The sequence below is a fragment of the Arvicanthis niloticus genome, chromosome 7, assembly GCF_011762505.2.
Source record: "Arvicanthis niloticus isolate mArvNil1 chromosome 7, mArvNil1.pat.X, whole genome shotgun sequence".
Lineage (NCBI taxonomy): Eukaryota > Metazoa > Chordata > Mammalia > Rodentia > Muridae > Arvicanthis > Arvicanthis niloticus.
Genome location: NC_047664.1, coordinates 64,321,117 through 64,342,571, shown reverse-complemented (window position 1 = coordinate 64,342,571; position 21,455 = coordinate 64,321,117). Strand labels below are relative to the sequence as shown.

General features: G+C 37.3%; 1 protein-coding gene across 2 annotated transcripts in view; it reads left to right on the top strand.

The window, feature by feature from the left end:
• The window catches only part of Arap2 (ArfGAP with RhoGAP domain, ankyrin repeat and PH domain 2), a 150,057-nt gene that overhangs the window by 17,324 nt on the left and 111,278 nt on the right, over nucleotides 1-21,455 (top strand). For both annotated transcript variants that reach the window (XM_034509442.2, XM_076938512.1), the window contains exons 3-6: nucleotides 147-223; nucleotides 1,074-1,165; nucleotides 2,971-3,321; nucleotides 18,525-18,594. In XM_034509442.2, the coding sequence (XP_034365333.1) occupies nucleotides 147-223; nucleotides 1,074-1,165; nucleotides 2,971-3,321; nucleotides 18,525-18,594 (590 nt within the window). The remainder of the gene's footprint in view (nucleotides 1-146; nucleotides 224-1,073; nucleotides 1,166-2,970; nucleotides 3,322-18,524; nucleotides 18,595-21,455) is intronic.

The window sequence follows — 21,455 nt, the reverse complement described above, 5'->3', positions numbered from 1 at the left end:
TTGAGCATATCATTCTGGAGTGTGGTAGAATAATTGTTGATCTGTGATGTTGCTATAAAATAATTAAACAATGCTTTTATTGTTATTATTTGCTCTATTCCACATTATTCATCTTTTCCATTCTCATTCTGTAATTCCTTCAAAAGATTCAAACGAGGATAACTCAACTTCCATCTTTCCTTATGGAGAGACATTTCTCTTCCAGGGACTAGAAAGTTCCAAGGTTAGTCTCATTCATTTTCTTTTGTGTTTTCATAAGCAGTTATTTGTTTTGTAGCTTATCCATGCATTTTCATTTCCTATAAGTTACTACCGTGGTGCTTTCCAACAGCATTTCCAGATGGCAAGACTTTAGCTTGGTCAAGTTATAGGAACCTATATCTTTAGCTATGGTTCATGTAGACACATTTTCACTTTGACCTAAAAAATATAGAATAGTGCATTGAAGAACTTAACCACAGTTTCACTTACTACCTTAGAACAGTCAAAAATTGCTAAAGTGTAAATCTCCCTAAGCTTTAATTGGCCTTATATTCTGAGGCAGGCTTCCTAAGTGTGGAAGTTTGTATTTGTAGATTTTGTTCAGGTTAATAACTCAAGCCTCATTTCCAGTAATTCCCCTAATTTACTATGTTATTTCTTAAAGTTGATAAAAGAGACATGGAATAAAAATACATAGTAGAAACAGCTAAGGATTTAATGCAATGGCAAAGCACTTGTCTGTTCTATAAAAGGCCTGGGGTCTGAGACACAGCCGCTCCCCATAAGATAACACAGAAACCACTAAAATCCACAACCAAACACATCACACCGGGAGTTAAGTATGTGGCTTTTTTGTCAGTTAACATTGTTTATTTTTAGTTAATATAATGAGTTGTCTTAAATTAAATACCGAGGACATCAGAAATTGTTTGTTTTGCTTTTAATTGTTTTGTACTGAAAAATTATCTAACCAGTTAACTTTGTTTAATAAAACTAAACTCAAATAGTGTAGGTGTTTGCAAAGTACTGTTACACTATAAATAATTGCTTAAACCAACAAGCACATCAATGAACGTGTTTATTTTGAACAGAAGAGATCTATAAAGAACGAATTTTGGCCCCATGAGGACACAGTTAAAGAGGAAGCAGCCACTACAAGAAACTCTATCCTAATCAAGTCAAGGTAGGCTGTGTGGGAGTGCTGATGAGTGAGTGGCTCTTCAGAGTAAAAGGCATGAACATGTCGTCTGTTTGCTCATTGTATAATGCAGTTCTACAACAGTCACTTACCTGAGCAAGTCCAAGGCTTTCCTTTCCTTCCTGAGTGTTTTCTGGACAGTATTCATTGTAGTCCCTGAACTGTCATGGGTACATGGAGTAGCTACTTTTAGTCTAGAAGCTAAGCAGCTTTCTGTAGTTATTTTTGTCTCCTACTGACTACATCTGTCCTTCCATCCTTGCCTAAAGTGCTGAGCATGGAGTGGCTGTGTGCACTTTCTTCCTCCCTAGGAAATCAGTTCGATGTTTATTAAACTTAGTTTCTCCAGTTCTTGGTCGGCCTTGTACAGAACATCTTGAAAACAGAATAAGGTTAAAAAGATTTATACAGATTGAAATGGAGTATCTTTGTCTCCAAGTGTTTTTTAACTGCCATGCATTTGCTTAAAAACACACCTTAAATGCATATTTGACTCTAAAGTTTCTGTAATCTAAGTACCAGCAAATGCATGTTATGTACTTTGCAGATATGGGGGAATTTTGCTAGTGTGTATTACTTCATTCGCCATTAGGTTATTGGTCTTGAGATAGGCTACTTGTCAGTACAGAGGAAAAAGAGACCGTGTAAAACCAACTGAGCTTACAACTGTGAAAATGTAATGTGCCCTTTCTGTTAGAAGTTCACTACTGAAGAGGACACAAGTGCTCATTTCTTTTGGTAACACATAAAATACCCAAATCTACACTTTATATTTCTCTCAGTTTTACTAGGACTTGGTGTGCTGGATTGTTACTCGTATTCATTTTACCTTCTACCTTAATTTTCCAAAGCTAATACTCTTGTGATTTACCTGAGTTAAAAATAAATAATGGATCCTCAGTGCTAAGAATCTTTTCTGAAAAGAAATGGGAATTGGCTAGGTCACATGATTCTTTAAGTTATAGATTTTCAGAGCACTGCATCCAGAAAGATGCATCTGACCTGTATTCTCTCTCCTTGAGAAGCAAAAACCTCCCTGTCATGATACTCATTTCATAGAAATGAGTAAACGTATTTTGTCATTTTTGAAATCTGTAGGAATATCCTTAGCTGTCATGAGTGAATTCCAGTACATATTAAACTGGAACCCAGCTTCTAGATTCTGACACTCACTAATCTTTGATTGTTTGCTGACTAGCCATGTGGCATGGTGTTTCGCCTCATTACCATTTTAACATAGTACTGAGCTGTCTGTCTTGTTCTCTACTGTTTTATGTTAGGGTAGAGCATGGAGTCCCTCAAATAGATTAGACAGGTAGCCAAGGAGGAAATAATGTCTTCAAGAGATGACTCTGTACTTCCCTATGTTGTCTGGAGACTAGTGATTTCGTAGGACATTGTGGTCTTTTTGATGTTTAAATTTTGATGAAGAAATGGTTTTTAATTTAATTCATTGTTACTTGCACTTAACTTTCCTGAGGTCAGAAGGTGAGAATATGATTTAATTATACAAAAGACTTTTTCCAATGTTCACATATGTCATAGGATAATAGAATATTTATATTGAATTTTTTTTCTTGGAAAATGTATGTCTCGTGTGTGTGTGTGTGTGTGTATAAACATACTGAAGAAGTTTTTAAAATGACTAGATCGGGTAATCAAACCTTTACTGAAAGGACCTTTTGGCCTTAACTTTCTGTGGTTGGTTGGTTTATAAGTTTTAAAGATTCAACTGACAGCTTAAATTGACTATGCCATCTTGAATTTGATTACCATCCGTTCCCATTTAGCATATATGATAACAGGAAGGAACAAGTGAGTGAAGACAAAGTCGAAGACATTTGGATACCCCGCGAGGATAAAAATAATCTTCCACAGGATTCTGCTTCTGAGTCTGAATACTCAACAGTAGAGGAATGCTTCCAGAGTTTAAGAAGAAAAAACTCTAAAGTGCCTAAGTCTAGGACTCAAAAAGCCTTCTACTTGGACCCCTTTAATAGGCACAGTTATCCTTTAAGCTCCACAAGTGGAAACACTGATCCCTCCACCATCTCCAATGCCATCTCTCCCTATGCCTGCTTCTATGGATCTTCTGCAGCCAAAGTGAAATCCGGATGGCTGGACAAACTCTCTCCTCAAGGGTATGGATGGATACATTTTATTTCCTAAGTAGCCATTTTGATAAAGTCAAGCTTGCTTATTACTAAATCAGCCAGCTTTTTGTACCCACTGCAACCCCCATGATACATTATTTTAAAAGGGATTTTCAGTATGTTTGCAAATGCTGGGCACTGGGTACATAAGGTACATGAAGCACAGCACTGCAGTACGGGTTAGAATAACAACTTCAGGTTGAAGTTAAATTAATCTAAGGTTTGGATTAAAACTTCATGTTACGAGTACAGATCCAGTTTCTAATCTGATACTAAACTGTACTTTCCTGGATCCCACTTTACATTAAAACAAACAACCCAGACTGAGTTATCATTCTTTAGCTTACACTGTTTGGATTTTGCTCTTATCATAACAGTGTTCTGTTTGAGAAGACAGTGCTTATTGTATCTAGAGAAACGAGCATCATTGCTTAAGATTTAGGTCTTATGGATCCAGTAGCCTAATTTTTTTAAAATTTGCATAAATGATAAGGAGTTTTATATTACTTAAGACATTTTAGTGACATTTTATATTTGAACACATTTGTATTATAATAGCTTTACTTTGACTTTTTCATGTTTTGATTATGCTGTTTTCATTTTTATATGTTGCTCAGAAAAAAATCAGAACCCTTAAATATAATGTCAAAATAGATTTCTCATTTTAGAGGTAAACAAATAAAATTCTTTCCTTTGTGTGTTATATAGTATGGAAAAATCTTTGGGGATGGATGCCATTCTTAATTAGAATTTTTTCTCTGTAACTATTTTTCAGATGCTATTTTATTTATTTAATTGCAGTTTTTGTTGTTTTTATCTTTCCTTTTGTTTTTTACATTAACTTATTAATTTACATTCCAGATGTTGCCCTCCCTCCACTTTGCCTCTGAGAGGATGCTCCTCTCCCCCTCCCCCACCAGGCATTCCCCTTCCCTGGGGCCTCAAGTCTCTATGGGATTAGGCACATCCTTTCCTACTGAGGCCAAAACAAGGCAGTCCTCTGTTAAATACTTGCTGGGAGCTTTGAAATAGCCCCTGTATGCTTTTTCCTTGGTGGCTCAGGCTCTGGGAGCTCCCAGGGGTCCGCATTAGTTGAAACTGCTGGTCTTCTTATTGCCATCCCTTTGAGCTCCTCCCAACCATTTGACTGAAGTTGGGAGCCTCTATCTAACTTTGCAATTTAAAATTATTTATTTGTACTGTCTTTCAAGAATTACTGCACTATTTGGGGGTAAAATTTTTTATGTTTAAGTAACTAACATGAGTCCTCAGGATGTGCTGTTTTTCTGTTATGTTTCCCTGGTAACTGTTCTGCAAAGCCTTGGTTTAATCCAAAGTAAGTTTAGGAGCAAAGATCCATCAGAAGCAGATCCATGCATAGTAAGAGTATGAATCATATCTCTTAAAAAGTTAAGCCAGATATGATTTGAGTATTGGTCCTATAAGTACTAGGTATATGAACCATGTGTCCTTTGAGCAGCAGATTTCGAATAGAATGCATATTTAAATATCCAAAGGAGGGGGCCATACTCATGCATATAAACTCATATAATAAATCATTGGAAGAAACATAAGCTGGAGTATTTTCCAGCGTTTTATATCTATGAAGTATCGGTAGTTAGGGAGGCATAGCTGTGATTGCAGAACACTGCTTGGAAGAGTCAGAGGAGTTCTGGTGTAAAGCAGTCTGTAGAGCACTTGGTATAGAAGCTAAGGTTTCCTCTATAGACTGCAATGGTCTGTTGTTGTCCTTGACAGACTTGATATGCTTACACTCTGGGCACACTGAAAAAGCTTGACCAGTTTGGCTACCTCTCAGATAATTAGAACAGTTTCTAATTTTTCTTTTAACAAAACATTGATTCCTTCCCCCCCCCCCCTTCCTTAAAAACCTACCTATGGAGGGAAAAGCTGTGATTTTAGATTTATATTTTTCCATTTTGGGGAAAAATGATTCAGCCTTTTTCCTATCTTAAATGTTTTCTCTTGGGTAACAATATGAATGGAGATAAGAAAGTAAATACTTTTTTTTCATGCCAGACTTAAAAAAAAAACCTCTTATACATGATAATGTTTCTTTGGCTTAAAAGAGATACTTGTAACTGGTCAAAACCCATGTAACAGACTCAAAGTAGAATCTGAAACTAAAACTTGCCCTTTCCTGCATGGACTCTGTTGCTCTTTGAAGCTGCTTGGTGCTCATTAGTCTTACAAGGTAACCTTCCTCCTTTCTTACACAGAGCTCGCGGAGCTTTGTCTTATGGCCAATTGTTTCTGGCTCATGTGAAGTCAACTGAGATGGCATTTTAACGTCTGTACCAGCAACTAGCAGTCTTTCCATAAAGAGCCAAATGGCAAATCTATTTTTGGCCCTACAGCTATATGCTTTCTATTGTAACCTTTCAACTCCATTGTGCCAACATGAATATAGATATTATTAAGCTGTAATAACAGTATATGAGGATGTATTCCAATGAAATTTTATTTGCAAATTCATATGGCAGGCTACGTTTCCATCATGGCCTTTAAAGCATAAACCAGAGGTGCTTGGCTCATATTTCATACAACCACTATATTGCACCTTACTGCATTTCAGATAGAAGAACAGAATAACATGTAGAGTAGCAAAGTGTGACAGCTACTTTCTATTCTACTGAAGAAAGAAATACTAAAATGTATCAGTGTTCTCTGGCAGCCTTGAACTAGCCATTTCTACCCAAAATGTTCTAGCAGAAAGCATCATGATCACACCCCTCACCCATATTCTTGCTTTAATGTCTCGTTTGTATTTACATCACAATGCTATTTCTCCTGTATTGATCTTGATAACAATGTTCACCTGAAGGCTTCATATACTATAATCTCTTAATTCCACATCACGTCCTCAGCAAAAGTTCTACCTTGCTTTGGCTCACCACAAGTCCTTCTCCTTAATTACCTAACATACCTGTTTACCATCACATACATGCTTAGGATTTCTTATTGAAGTAGCCCAAGAAGCGTAGTATTAAGCAATATTTTCTTTTAATTTTTCTAGGACAGGACTTTTTTAAATGTACAAGGCTTTTTTCATAATACAAGTAGATGAATTCAATGCAATGTTAGTATATGAAAATTCATACGTGGTCTTGAAAGCAAAGGGCGTACATTGGTAGGGCGGTTACCCTTTGGTACTTTTGTAATTGATGTTCCTTAAAGCTGTGTATAAGAATAGTCTAAATAGTATTAATAAGATGCTAGTTAATACTTTTCCAAGTATCATTTTTAAGTGTCCTCCTCATTCATGATTGACCCTTGAGAAAATAATAAAATATACAACATGGATTTTACATGGTTGAATACGTGTTTTCTTTGGAAACAAACAACACTTTTGGAATCCTATGAAAGCCATCAACAGTTTTATAAAAAAAAAAAAAAAAAACCAATGTCTCATTATCATATAACAAAAGAAACAATGAAACATTGCCAGTTGAATTTAAATTACAAAAAATTGGGAAGTCATCTGCAGTCCCAGTGGGAGGCAGAGGCAAACAGATCAATCCATGTTTGAGGTCAGCTTTGTCTATACAAGCTTTGAGTTTGAGTGGCCTAAATATAGTACAGCCTAAGACTGTTAGTTTAGGAAATTATGTAGCAAATCTGATTTGGGGATGTGTCTCAGTGGTTGAGTGTCTGCCTTGTGTACACAAAGTCTTGGCTTCAATCCCCCAATCCTGCAGAAAAAATATGTATGGAAGAAGCTTTAAAAACAGGAATCCATAACAGGAGACTCATAAACTCATATGGGCTATTGATGTTTTGCTTGGTTTCCTACAGACTTTGAAGGTAAGTCTTTATTACTGAAGATAACACATACTTCAGACACAGGGCTTAGAAGAATGAAGCTTGAATTAACTTGGAAGCTTCCTCTCAGAGGAATAGCCCTCATGCTATCTAAATGTGCTTTGGATGAAAGAAAGAAAAAAAAAACCAAAAATAATTAAGTAAATAGATAAGAAAGAAAGAAAGAAAGAAAGAAAGAAAGGGAAAGGAAATAAAGAGAGAGAGAGAGAGAGAGAGAGAGAGAGAGAGAGAGAGAGAGAGAGAAAATGAATAGCCCTACCCAGTTGTAAAGCTTGTGAACCATGACAATGACGGGCATGGCAAGATATCCCCAAGGACACAGTAATTGGAGGTTGGCATAGGTTCCTGACAGCTGTCCAATTAGACTTACTGCCTGCTTAATAGAAGGAAATTCATGCTTTTACACAATACCCAATGATTTGCCTATGGCCAGGCGGTCATGTACTCTGGAGGAGAACCTACCTTTGTCACACCCTGAAACCAATGTAATATCTAACTGTGTTCTAAGGTTCTAAATCCTTAACACTCAACAGCAAAATGCAGCTCCCCTTCCTTATCAAAGAAGCTGATTTTAAACACAAGGAGAACATTACAGAAGGCAATGCTTAGTTAAAATGCAGTGAGCTGATCACAGGGTTCCCAGCTCCATTAGACACACCTATCAACACAGCACTATACCTAAGGGTCATGGAACATTGGAAAGAAAGGAGCTAGAAAGATTTTATTAGCAACAAACCAGGATGTTTCTAGATTATAACTTCTATATATGAGCTGCGTCCGTGCAATCTCGACAATGTGGTTACCCAAATAAGACTAGCACAGTGGCAACATAGAAGATGAGATATATACAGTTAATGACTGCTGAGAGAGGGGAACTCAATCTTGTCCAGAGGTAACCCCCTGAGAGATTATCCTATCTAAATTGTCATTCTCCAAACACACAGGCATACACACAAACATGCAGGCGCAGAGGAGAAACTGAGGGAGAGCAAGGATTGAAAATAATATGAGTACAGTACTTCTATATGAATTTCGTAAGAAAAATAATGAAAACTACTGAGCTCTTACCAGTGTTTCAAGTCAGGAGAAGCTATCAGTGAAATCAGACTTCCAGTTAAACAGGGAAAGGGAGGAAATGAAAAATCAGTGGTTCAGTTACCAAGGAAAGGTCAAACCAAGCGAGGTTTGAGTCAGAGCAGGTCAGCCGGGGACTTCTGGGGAAGTTAGAATTGATGCTTCTTGGGTTTTTGTCTGTGAGTGATTTCTCAGCCAGTGTCCAGTGACCTGGGTTACTTAAGTAGGGCAGTTCTTCACCCTGATGCAGGAATGAGGGTGTCTCAGGTGTCTCTGTAATACTTTCCCATGGCAAGGCTGGAAGTAGAAGGCAACTTTGGGAAGCTGGCCCATTTATTTTTCTGTTAGGTAACAATTACTTGGTTGAACTGGAAGTTGAATGAAAATCCTTGATTAAAATGATCTTTTTATACCGGTGAAACGGCTGTGGATTTTGCAAATTACTTAATCACCTGTAAAGGCAAGAAAACAAAATACTCTGTTTACAGTGTGAGGGAAAAAATAATATTCGTTTTAGTTGCCATTAAAGTAACCTGACTCATTCAGTCAGTCCTGCTGAAGAAAAATTCATAAGGTCATAGGAGTCAGGCAGGGTAAATGAGAGCTGCCAAGATTTCATTCTTTCAACATGTCACTCAAACCTGTGTAGAACTCAGCACCTGCATTTCCCATGTACTAGTGTAAGGTCAAGACCAAGATCAGCTTCGTGGTATCCTTAGAGCTGACACTTAATTGGCGCTCAGTAAACCTCAGTCTTCTGTCCCTTCAGAACACTTTTGTTGTTGATGATCTTTGTTACTGAGACAGAGTTCTCGTCATTTTCCCAGTGATAGCCTTAAGGAAAAGAAGTCATCATTTCCCCTTGAACTTTGAGAGCGCAGTCCCTTTAACTGCTCTGAGAGCACTTTTTTTTGTTTTTTTTTTTTTTTTTTTTAAGTCAGAAAGTTTTCTAAACCAGCAAGCACACAGGCAGAAATACAAGGCAACTCTTCCTCCCGTGCAGTTCACTCACAAGCCACCTCCAACTTTTTCATTCATTTGTATCTATAACTAACTGTATGTATTGAATTTTCTTGGCACTGAAAAAGAAGTCTCTTGGATTTTCTAGAACCCAGGTCTTTGCACACATTGAACATGCTGATTCACGGATTTACAACCATAGCTTAAAGTTTAAAGTGATGGACCGAGGCATAACATTTGAATTTATTGATGATTCTATTCTTCCAAACATTTGTACATTCTGTAACTACTCAGTTATGTTAGAAAATATCTATGATCTCAGATGTTACTTGGCAACTTCTCAGTAGTTTGTTTTGACATTTTGTCCCCTCTGGTGTGTATTTGAATAGCACAAAGTTCTCATGTGCTCGGACTTCTCAGTATGAACACTCAGTCTTGTTGTGCTGCTGAGGAAGACCTATTTATTCTTACCACTGTCCTCTCCTCTAGCCCAGACACAATTACTATCATTCTCTCAATGTAGTTATCTAAAAATTATATCTATAATTTAACTGCATACTCTTGACTATCAAAGCTATGAATGTTTGAGTTATGTAATATAGTATCAATAATTTTTATTTCACAAGAAACTACTAGTATTTATTTATTTGAAATAGGGTCTCCTATATTCTGGGTTTGACTTGAACTTACCATATAAGCAAAGATGATCCTAAACCCCTAATTCTCCTGTCTTTACTTTAAGTTTATATTTTAAAGTGCCTCTTCATATATCTTTCATTCTCAGGATCTTACCCTCACTGCTCCAGTCACTTTTGAGTTATAGTAGCTTTTCTTCCAACCGTCGAGGATGCTACATCCCTCTGTGAATGCTTTAAACCATGAAAAGAGCAGAACTGTGTGTATTCTGTGTGTTCCCTATATATGTGTTAGATCCTCTCTGGAACTAGAATCACAGTTGTTAGCCTCCGTGTAGGTGTTGGAAAACAAACCTGTGTAGTTTGGAAGACCAGGCAGATCCCTTAACCATTGAGCCCTAAATTCTGTCCATTGTATATGCTAGGGTTTTATAAAGATGACTCCAGAAAGTAATGCAGATTTTAGCATAGATATTCTTATACTCCATCTCATAACTACTAATTTCTGAAAATTCAGATTTCATGGGGCAGGGGAAATCCCAATTGGTATAGTGTATACTGCACAAAATAGTGGGCCTGAGATCAACCACAGTATCTACATCAAAAGCTGTGGTACTGTTTTGTGCCTGTAACCGGGGTACATGGGATTTCTAGCCAAATAACCTAGTAAAGTCAATAGTTCAGTGAGAGACCCTGTTTCAAAAGTAAGATGGAATGAGACTGAGGAAGACCCCTGGACTATATACACACATGTACATACACATAAAAATCAAGCTTCACATGAAATTATGACATTTATGACAACATGGATATACCTGGAAAATTCTGTATACAGTGCATTATGCCAACACATGGAAATAGATGTGGACTCTAAAATAGTTCTCATAGAAGCTGAGTATAGAATAGTGGTCACCAGAGGAAGAATGTGGAGAGGTGATTCCAGGTTACTCAAGCAGTACAGGGTTATTTATGCTTAGATAAGAGTAGGGTCTGGTGTACACTGCTAATTCACACTGTATCAGCAGTGTGAATTAAATCAGCAGTGATCCATTATAAAGTTTTAAAAGGTGGATTTTATTGGCTCATCATAAGATTATAAATGTTTAAGATGATAGGCTAATTACCTCAAGTTAGTCATAACAAGATATATACATGAATCAAAACATCAATTTGTACCTTATAAATATATACAAATAATAATATACCCATAAAAATGTTAATAAATAAAATTTGTGCTTTCACCTTTACTTCTCAAACTCTTGAGTTCTTGGAATTTATTGCTAAACTGTTTGGTTTTTTCATTCTGACTTACAAGTAAAAGACATGGAAGATGAGTCTGAAGAGAAGTCTGCTTTTATTTTGTTACCCAAAGCATCTGGTGTGATACTCTTAAGAAACTAGGGCTTGGATTTGCTTAAAACGAGGAAATGTACTTTGAAAAACCGCTGACATTTGATAGAAATTCTGGAGAATCATTTTGCATGTACTTCTGTCAAAATTGCTTCATTCTTAATACTGCATCCTTTAAAGGCCCCATACTTTAGAGAGGGATTAGAGGCATGAATGGCAAGCTGAGATGAGTAATTAGGTAAATGAAAATGTAGATGTCTAGAGACTGTAGTGTTTTAGACAGACTGAACCTGGTTTGTGCAGAGCAGTGACTCAGAAGGGACAGTACCTTTTTAAGGATTATGCAAAGAAGGCAGTCGACCTCAACAGTTCGCTGGGCATGCCTGTTTTCCACTTGAGGTTATTTAGAATAAATGTGACATATGTTCTGAGTATAAATGCCATGGGTAATAAAAGCCTTACATTTAACAAGATGGCCTTAGGATCATTCCCGTTGTGCATCTTAAAGGGGGTACCTTTTGTTTCAATCTCTCAGTCAATGCTATTGATTGCTGAGCTTATTAGATTAGAACTCTTTTTCTTGAAGCTTAAAGATGCAATCTTTAAATCTTTAAAAAAAAAAAAAAATTGAAACAAAACTGGGTGTAGTGGCTCATGCCTTTTGTCCAAGCTCTTGGGAGTCAGGGGCAGGTGTATCTTTATGAGTTGCAGGCCATCCTGATCTACATTGTGGTTTTCCAAAAAGAGCATTGCGTGCTGAGACCCTATGTTAAAGACAAAACACAACAAAATAAAACAAAACTTACCATGACCACCATCACTACTAACAAAAATCCCAAAGCCTCCCTTTCCCTTAAGAATGAATTTAAACAAGAATGCCTCTGTGTGACTCCTTCATAAATAGAGATTTAATTACATGTATTTACATGGTTATGAAAGAAAGCTTTCTAAGACACACATTTTGAGATAAAACCTGACAACAGGTGTCAAAGTTGTTTTTATGAAAGCAATTGAAACCTCAAAACACCTGCCCTGCCAGAGCTCAAGGGAAGACTTTATAGAAAACTGTTTGGTGAGACTTCACAAACCTTATAAATTATTCTGAAAAAAAGCTTCTTAAAGAAATGTTTCCCTTCAGAATGCTAAAAGTAAGAGAAGCTAAAAGCCAGGCTGATATACCTCCTGTCTGTTACCTTTATTCCTGAAGGGACTCTGAAACATTTTGCCGCATTAAGCTTATGTATACACCATGTGGAGGTCAAATGCTATCACTTATTCCTAACGGCATGGCTAGGCTGTTTGGCTGTCAGGTGTCCTGGAGAGTCTTCTGGGTGCTTGTTAAGAATGCTGCAAGAGAGTGTTTCCATTGGTAGTGTGACGGGGGAGGAATTATATAACTAGCCTGTGGCCTTGTGCCTGAATCTGTAAGGTAAGGTTAACATTTTTCTCCTTTGGTTGTTTGGAGATTAAATGTGTTAATGTTTACAGGTGGCTTGGCACAGTGCCTGGAACAAAGCATTATGTGTGTTACTGACTAGAACTTTAATATTTCTTCTCGGGAATGCATTATTATGTTCGCTTTAACTTGCATCACATCACATCAGGACGCTGCCCAAAATGGCATTGTCTTTGATAATTCCATATTATTGATTTGAGAATTTCTTGAAGCAAACTAAGTTGCTGAATGCATAGTTTTGCCCTTATATGTGTGATTGGTATGCATGTGTGCTGAGCATATTTGTATAGGCACACAGGCATGCTTGTGTGCATACCAGTGGAGGCCATAGATTGACATTGTATGTCCTCCTTGATCACTTTCTGTCTTTTGTATTGATGCAGGGTTTCTCCTGTAAACTCAGAGATCTGTGATTTAGCAACCCTGGCTATCCATCTGGCTCTGGGAATCTTCATTTCTCTACTTTCCAAATGCTGGAATTACAGGCAGGCTTCCACACCTATGTGTCATTTGTGTGGATGCTATGAACCTGACACCCTTCACCTCGTTTCTTCTTTGAATGCCGGATACATCCCACTGAGTCATCTCCCTAGTCTCTTTTAAATGAAGTTCAAAAGACAGATGTTTAAGTACTTTAGATGTTACAGTACTTTAAGAGAAACTTAAAATAGGGGATGCATATTACTAGTCTGCCCTCTGACTGTTAATTCAGCCTCAGCCTCCTGAATACTGTGTTTATTTATCATACACTGTCATGCCCAGCCAAAATTAAATTAAATTTAAAATTTGAAACTTTATATTGGAATTTAGAAGGAAAATACTTCTCAAGATCTTCTTTTATTATTTAGTTGTCACTTGAATTTATACGATTTATAATGTTAAATTCAATTTTATATTTGTTATGAAGTAGCATAAAACAATGAAAGAGGATGTAATTCTGTCTTATCTTACTATTCTGTCTTGTCTCATATTATTAGACTTTGAAATTGACGTTCACATTGCAGAAATAAACTCATTGTATGTTGACACATTTTACAGCAACATAAATTATTCAAGGTTAAGTTAATTTTAGATACATCTTATATTGATTATTTTAATTTTAAGTTAAAATATCAGTAAATATATCATATAACCATATTTAAATTTCATAAATTTCATTCCATATATATATTTAATACACACACACACACACATATATATATATATATATATATGAAATGTGATAATTTGGTACATGTGCACACTGTGATCCAGTCCCCAAAGAGATCATATTTACATGACTATTATTATATGACATCATTTTATGTATTATTAACTATAATCACCAATCTGTATGTTAAGGATCCAGAACTCATTCTTCTTGAAATTGCAAAGTTGTCCAGTTATGTGTGGAAACTAAACTGTTGAGTCCCTGTAAGTTGAAAGTTGAATGGCTGTTACCAGGAACTGAAGAGAAGAGGTTCAGGGAGATGTTGGTTAAAGAAAATACTTAATTCTAAACCAGTACTTGTTGTTATTTTAAATTAATCATGAGCTTTTAAAGCTTCCCCTTGGCTCTCAATTTTTCTTATAAGGATTTTGTTTTCATATAATCAAACTGATCTTTAGTATTACAAACCAAAAATATGACAGGGAGTCATGTTTCTGTACTCGTTTCTGCTTATAAAATGTAAGTTTAAATATATTTTTCCAGCTCAGTACACATCTACTCATTAAACATTTTATAGTGTATATTGGGTACTAGGAGACTCTGTAGTTAGTGGATTTACATGGTCAAACCAGACAGAGATGGTTTTGTATTTAAGGATGTAAAATGTATGGGAGATGGAAGGTACACACAAATATGTAATTAAAGTCTTGCTGAGTTTTTTCTATTACCAGGGAATTGAACAGGAGAACAGGGGGTGATGAAAGACCCCCGGGACAGCTGACATTTGGATAGAGTGGCTTTGAGGCTGAGAACTTGAGTATAGGAGGAATGAGCCAGGTAAAGAACCAGGTAGAAATTTCTAAGCATTAAATATGTCTTTCCAGGAAGGCTGAAAGGCAAGGAAGGTTCTAGGGATAGACAGAAGGAACTGTCCACAGAGTAAGCACCCACAAAGACTTAATGCAAGACAGAAGTGACATTTCTGCAAGAAGATAGCAAAATACCTCATTTCTGCTCTGGAAGGGCGGTTCTTTCGGCTACTCATTCCGTTATTTCTGGGCTTGAACTTAACTGTTAATTCCACATAGTCTCAAAGAGATTTTGGACAAGGGACTGAAGGAGCTGAGGGAGTTTGCAGCCCCGTGGGGAGATCAACAATGTCCACCGGCCAGACCCCTAGAGCTCCCAGGGACTGGACCAAAACCAAAGAGTATACATGGAGTGACCCATGGCTCTTTCTGTATATGTGGCAGATGATGGCCTTGTTGAACTTCAGTGGGAGGAGTAGCCCTTGGTCCTGTGGGGGTTTGATGCCCCAGTGTAGTGGAATGCCAGGGAAGGAAGGTGGGAGTAGGTGGGAGTGGGTGGGGGAACACCTTCATAGAAGCAGGGGGAGAGGGGATGGGATAGGGATTTTTCAGAGGGGAGACCTGGAGAGGGGATAACATTTGAAATGTAAATAAGGGAAATATCCAACAAGAAATGTATATTAAAGAAACCACAAAAGCCTCATTTAAAATTGATGAGCACATGAAATAGCTACCTACAGTTGAAAATATTCTACTTTATGGGAGACTCTTTCTATGCCTTAAAGTTCTAAGACAAGAGTAAAGTTCTTTGTCTTTTCTCAAAGTAAAGCCCTTAGCCTAGTGGGCACTGGCCTGTCAGTCTCCCTACAACAGCCCTGCTGCCCTCCAGTTTCTCTCCATCATGCTCTTTGATGCTGAGGCCTCTGGCACCTCCCAGAGGTAGGCAAGGCTTTTCTGCAGTATGGTGGAGGTCAGCTGTGAATTCAGTGCAACAGGGAACCCGAAGCTGACTTTAAAATTAGGAACGTTGTTGCTGTTATTTTTTTCCTTGTCTGTCTGTTTGTAACCCAAGGGCATTATTTTTGAGTTTGAATTTTATAGATGACAGCATACACAGTCTCACAAACAGTTGGACCCCTCTGGGTTTTGACAGAATTCTGTGAGAGCTTGTGGATCCAGGTGAGGGAAGTGGCTTTAGGCTGAAAAGCTTGCATTTAGAATGTTCCATGCTCATTAGTGCCCATGTGACCATTCACATCTGTAAATCCAGATCTCAGAGCAGAAATGGGAAGATCCCAGGACTCCATGGCCCACAATTTAGCACAAATGGCAAAAGTTAGGCTGAGAGACACTTTTTAAAGGAACAAGTTGAAGAGCAGTAGAAAACTGTTTGGGATTGACCTCTGGCTTCTACACGCATGGACACAAGTATACGGGTGCACACATGCACAGGCACATCCAAGAACGATACATGCACACATATCCCTCCACAGACAAAGACAAAGAATGAAATAGCTTAACTAAATGATCAGAATTATGGCGTGCTAACATGATTTCTGAGCCTTTTGCACCTGCTACTCTTTCAGGCTGTGGATTTAATTGTGAGATTTCAGAAATTAACCTGCCCTTCTGCAACTATTATTTTAAAAGAAGATTGTGTATGAGCCTGATGTGCACATATTCTGTCTTTCTGCTGGGTTTTAAAAGGATTATCTTAGACATATTACTTATTCACTCAACTGGTGTGTGTGTGTGAGGGGAGAGAGAGAGAGAAAGGGAGGGGGAGAGGGAGACAGGGAGGGAGAGGAGAGGAGGAAAAAGAGAAAGACAGAAAGGGGAGAGAGAGAGAGAGAGAGAGAGAGAGAGAGAGAGAGAGAGAGAGAGAGAGAGACAGAGAGACAGACAGAGAGAGAGACAGAGAGAGACACAGAGAGAGACAGAGAGAGAGAGACAGACAGACAGAGAGAGAGAGAGAGAGACAGACAGACAACCTATTTGGGCCTTAGTATTTATAGTTTAACATAAATAGAGAATAAACCATTTCTGAACTTTGTCCCTGTAAAGAGTAAGGTCTATTGTGGGATGTTGGCATTAAGAAAGTCAACAAATATATAAAAAGATTGCATTAACTGCTACAGGGAAACTGCAGGCCCTTTTCCAGGAAAAGCTGAGTTGGATATGTACTAATTTGTCAAGGAAGGAATTTTTATGCAGGTGTCTTTGGGATAATACTTACAGTTAGTTAGGGAATAAAAGGGAGAATTAGGAATAGCTTTTCTAAAAAAACTTTAAAAGCCTCTATTCTACCTATAGACACTGACTTTTATATCTTAAAATTGAAAATTACATGTTCTCTTGAGCTCTATGTTCAGTTTCAATGGAAGTCAGGTGGGGCTCCGAACAGACTCCTTGCTTTCCCCAGTTATTGTTGAGACCCTAAAGGAAGAACTGATTTGCTTGCCTCGTGAGAACGGGAGAGAGGAATTAAAAAACTGAGTGGAGAGAGGTCAGGCACATGAGGTATGTGAGGAGTAAGGAATGCGTGTTTACTGACTTTTGTCTTTCCTTCAAACTGCTAGCACTAGGAATGTGGGAATCCTCGGATTGTTGGAAGTGAAACGTCACATGACTAACTCTGCAGAGCACTGCTGGCAGGAGAGATAGGACAAGCCAACAGAGGTTAGAAGGGAGCAGATGAGGGGATCAGATAGAAGGAAGCTGTTGGCTAGTGTGGTTAGATGAAGTTAGGGTCCCAAGTGTCCTTATTAATCATTAATTCAGTGTTTGTATGTGAACTTGCTGTATGCACGAGGGAACTTCATTTCTTTCCCTGTTTTGTCATTAGAGCTGGCTGGCACTACAGATGCATACATTTGTTAATGATTAGTGTGGGAATCTTCTGTACTTTACACACGGAATAGCCCTTTGGCTGGAAAGCAGTGAGAAAAACTCCCAGGGCCAGAACAGTCTTTTTCTATCTTTAACTCTCACGAAAGCCACAGGAAATGATACTAACTCTTTAAATGTGTTTTAAAACTGCAAGGGAGGGGGAGAGAGAAGTGCCTGATGTTGACTGGTTTTACTCTCTACAATAGGTTAGTTTTGGTATCTATTAATAGCAGAGATATCTCGATGGCATCAGTCCAGGCTGAAAGTTTATAGAGGAGGGTGTGTTTGTTGGGAGGAGATGGAGGAGGGACTGAATCAAAACAGAAACCAAATGTGTGCATAATAGCCATTTTCAGCAGTCCACTGTAAAGTCAGAAAAACGGGCTTTTTAAAAGTCTAAATACCAAAATGGGATTATCTTATTTTCTCTTGATTTTTGTGTCAGAATTTTAAATCTAATTTGCCTTTTATATGATCCTATTTCAACAGTGAGCTGTTCAAAGAGGTTATAAATGACTCCTTAGTTTGGCAGGGATTTTTCAACATCTTGACTTGAAATAAATTATTTATATGTGTAAATTCAATTAACGAGGCCACATTAGCTTAGCAACATAGTATTCATTCACCAAAGATCAAAGTGAAATAAGATCCACACATAACATAAGCTTAATGAGGGATGAGAGCGTCATGTCATGGGTCCAGTGAAGGATTATCTTCTTGATGGGCTGTGGGTTCAGTAATGGCAGATGGGTCCTCGTTTTGTTTTGCTGTGACCCTCACAGCTGCATATGAAGGCAATGTCGACATTATTACTTTGTAGACTCCTACATCATCTAACTAGAAAGTATTATTATACACATTTCCCTGTGTATAATAACTAGAAATCTAGACCTGAAAATTGTTGCAACCTCTTGTTACCTCTATTGCCTAACCGCACAATGAAATGTACTCAACACAGGGGCATTACAAATACATTTAAATTCATGTCATGGGATGTAAAATAATGCTTTCATGTATTTTTACAGAAAACGCATGTTTCAGAAGAGATGGGTAAAATTTGATGGCCTTAGCATTTCTTACTTCAATAATGACAGAGTAAGTACATTTACTGTCTTCAAACATTATTTTACCTACACTAAGTATATAGGAATCAAGGAAATAGTTGAACATATTTAAGAGTAGAAAATAGATTATCAACATGAAAAGAATGGGAATATAACATAGTCACTTTTCATGATTTAATTTCATAGAATGTACAGATAAGTTTTAGCTTATGCATCTAATAGTTATTTGTGGAGCATCTTTTATAAATCATAGGAGATTCTATGAGCTTTGTAAAGATGAATATAAAATTGCTTTCATCCAGCAGAGCACCAAGGGATGTATACAAGCCGCACCATAAGTAGAAAATTGAAAAGTGAGGAGGGGTTGCCTCATTCTCTGGGAGTGAGAAGGTTTTTCATGGGATTCTATTCTTGTGAGTGTGGAAGAAAAGAAGTTTGTATATAAACAAATGTTAGAAAATAAGATTTATTTTTTTACTGAAAGAATACGCAAGAAGCTTACACAAGAAAGTTTTGGCCATATAACAAAACTTGTTGTGTTTTTTGGTTATGCTGGGAATGAGCTATGTGAGAGGGAGATGTGGGAGGTAATGTTGAAAGGATTATGTGATTACAACTACTGAACGTTCTATCTGTTGATGAGAGTAACAGAAGAATCTTCCTTGGACAAAGTTCTTGAAATATCTTCTTAAGTGTTGAATATATCCTTCTTCTTAGAGCTATAGGCTGAAATGTTTGTGGCGATTGTGTTATTATATTTGAAAACAGTAAAAAATTACATATATATATATTATTTGCCAATATATACATGTGTTTGTATGCATGAATAGTTAAATATAATAAATTCTGTATTTTAAACAGTGACATGGTAAGTCCTCTGTATCCTAGCTTGTGCAGTGGTGTGAATGAAACTGTTAGAAATACATAAATAGTCCCATCTGTACTGAACATCTGCATCTTGTTTTCTTATTCTTTAAGTTATATATTAAAACAACTGTTTACATAGCATGTCCATATATAAGATATTATAAGTAATCTGGGGGTGATTAAACATTCAGAAAGATATGTGTAGGTTATATGGAGGCAGATACCATTATAGTTAAGGGCTTGCGGGTTCTGGTGTCTGATGAGTTTCTGGACTCAATGCCTCTCAGATACTGAAGGATAGTGTTATCAAATGTTAAACTTAGAAGTTACATAGGTAACCACTGTATCATCCTTCTGACTTCGGTTTGGTGATTTCCTCAGTGAATAGGTGAAACAGATAAATGTACCATCTTTTAGTTAATTGAAATGAGATACTTTCCATCCTAATTATATTTTATCTGTAAAGTTTCAATTTCAAGACATAACCATATTCTTTTACTTACATGTTCCAATTCAACATTATATTCTCATTAGAAGTTTATACTGCATCGTATTTGCGACTTTTTTAATTTTTGGTTTGAAAAGAGAGGTGTCTACTGCTGGAAGGCACAAGAGTTTAGATACTTTCAAACAGAAAATAACACCGGCTGTAACAGACTCTTGCCGCCATGGTGAGAACAGTGGAAGGCTTCAGGTGGATTGGATTCATTTATACACTGACCTCCATAGAGTAACAAGTTGGTTTAAACAAACATCCTCATGGCTTGCAAAGTAGTGGGATGAATGTTTGTAATTATTACTTGGTTTGTCAGCTATTTCTAGGTCATTTATATATATTTCACCTTCATGGTGTATCAAGTTTGTCTAGGATATCCACTGGGAATTCTGTGTCCGAGACCAGAGGACAGACATCATTTTTGTTGTTGGTTTTCTCTTTTATTATATTTTTCATATAACCCATGAATATTGTCTTTTGCCTCTTTTATAACTCCTCCCAGATCGTTCCCACCTCCTTCCCTACCGAACTTCAAGTGTATACTCTCTCTTTATAAAATAAATAAATAAGTAAAACCAAACCAAACCAAACCAAACCAAACCAAAAACCCCCAAAATGAACAGCAACAACAACAATAACAACAACAATAACAAAACCCAAGTAGACAGAAACAATGACAGAATGAAACAAAAACCTCTGAAGAAAACAACTTTGTTGTTCAAGTTTGACCTCATAACCAGAGTGACCTGGGAGAAACTAACTGCCACTGTCCCTCAATGTCTGGTCTTGTTGTTAGTTTTATTGGAGTACAGAGGATGTATATTCAGGAGTGGGGAGGCTTTCTTGTTTCGTAGTTGTGTTGGTATGTTTTTTCTCTGCTCCCATTTAAAAAGGGATTTCTGCTATGTGTCCAAGCAGACTGGTTTTCTCTCTATCATTTCAGAGCCCACTTGTACTGCAGAGAGTCTCTTGTCATTTCAGATATTTTTGCAACAAAATTTGTTATTAAAAGTTTATATTAAAAAAAGTTTATATTCATGTGATTTCCTATAAATCTTTTAGCCGAGCATCACTCTTGAAAACATATCCCAGCTGTATATCTCTTCGAACATTTCAATCACTTGCATCCAGATGATTGATTTCATGTTGCCACAACATTTCACCCTTTGGGAGTTGTTTCTTAAAAGGACACAGTTTGTACTGGGGCCCCTCTGAAAAGACACATGCTTACTGATCATGGTTAATGCTCTGGCCAGCTGTGCAGTTTAGTAGCTGTGTGAATAGAACATTTGAATCATGAGTGTCTCTATGTGCCCCTAAGTGTGTGGTTGGGCATCCGGAGGTGATATTGCAGAAGTGCCATTTTCCTGGTTTTCTTCCGTGTTCCTCAGCATTGCCCAATGAGACCTCCATGAGGACTTCCTTATCATATTACAGAAAGTGTCATCCACACAGCCTTAATATCTGAGGCCCTGCTAAGTAATCTAACTCACCCAGATTCCCACTCATCGGTGGGCAGAATTGGCCTG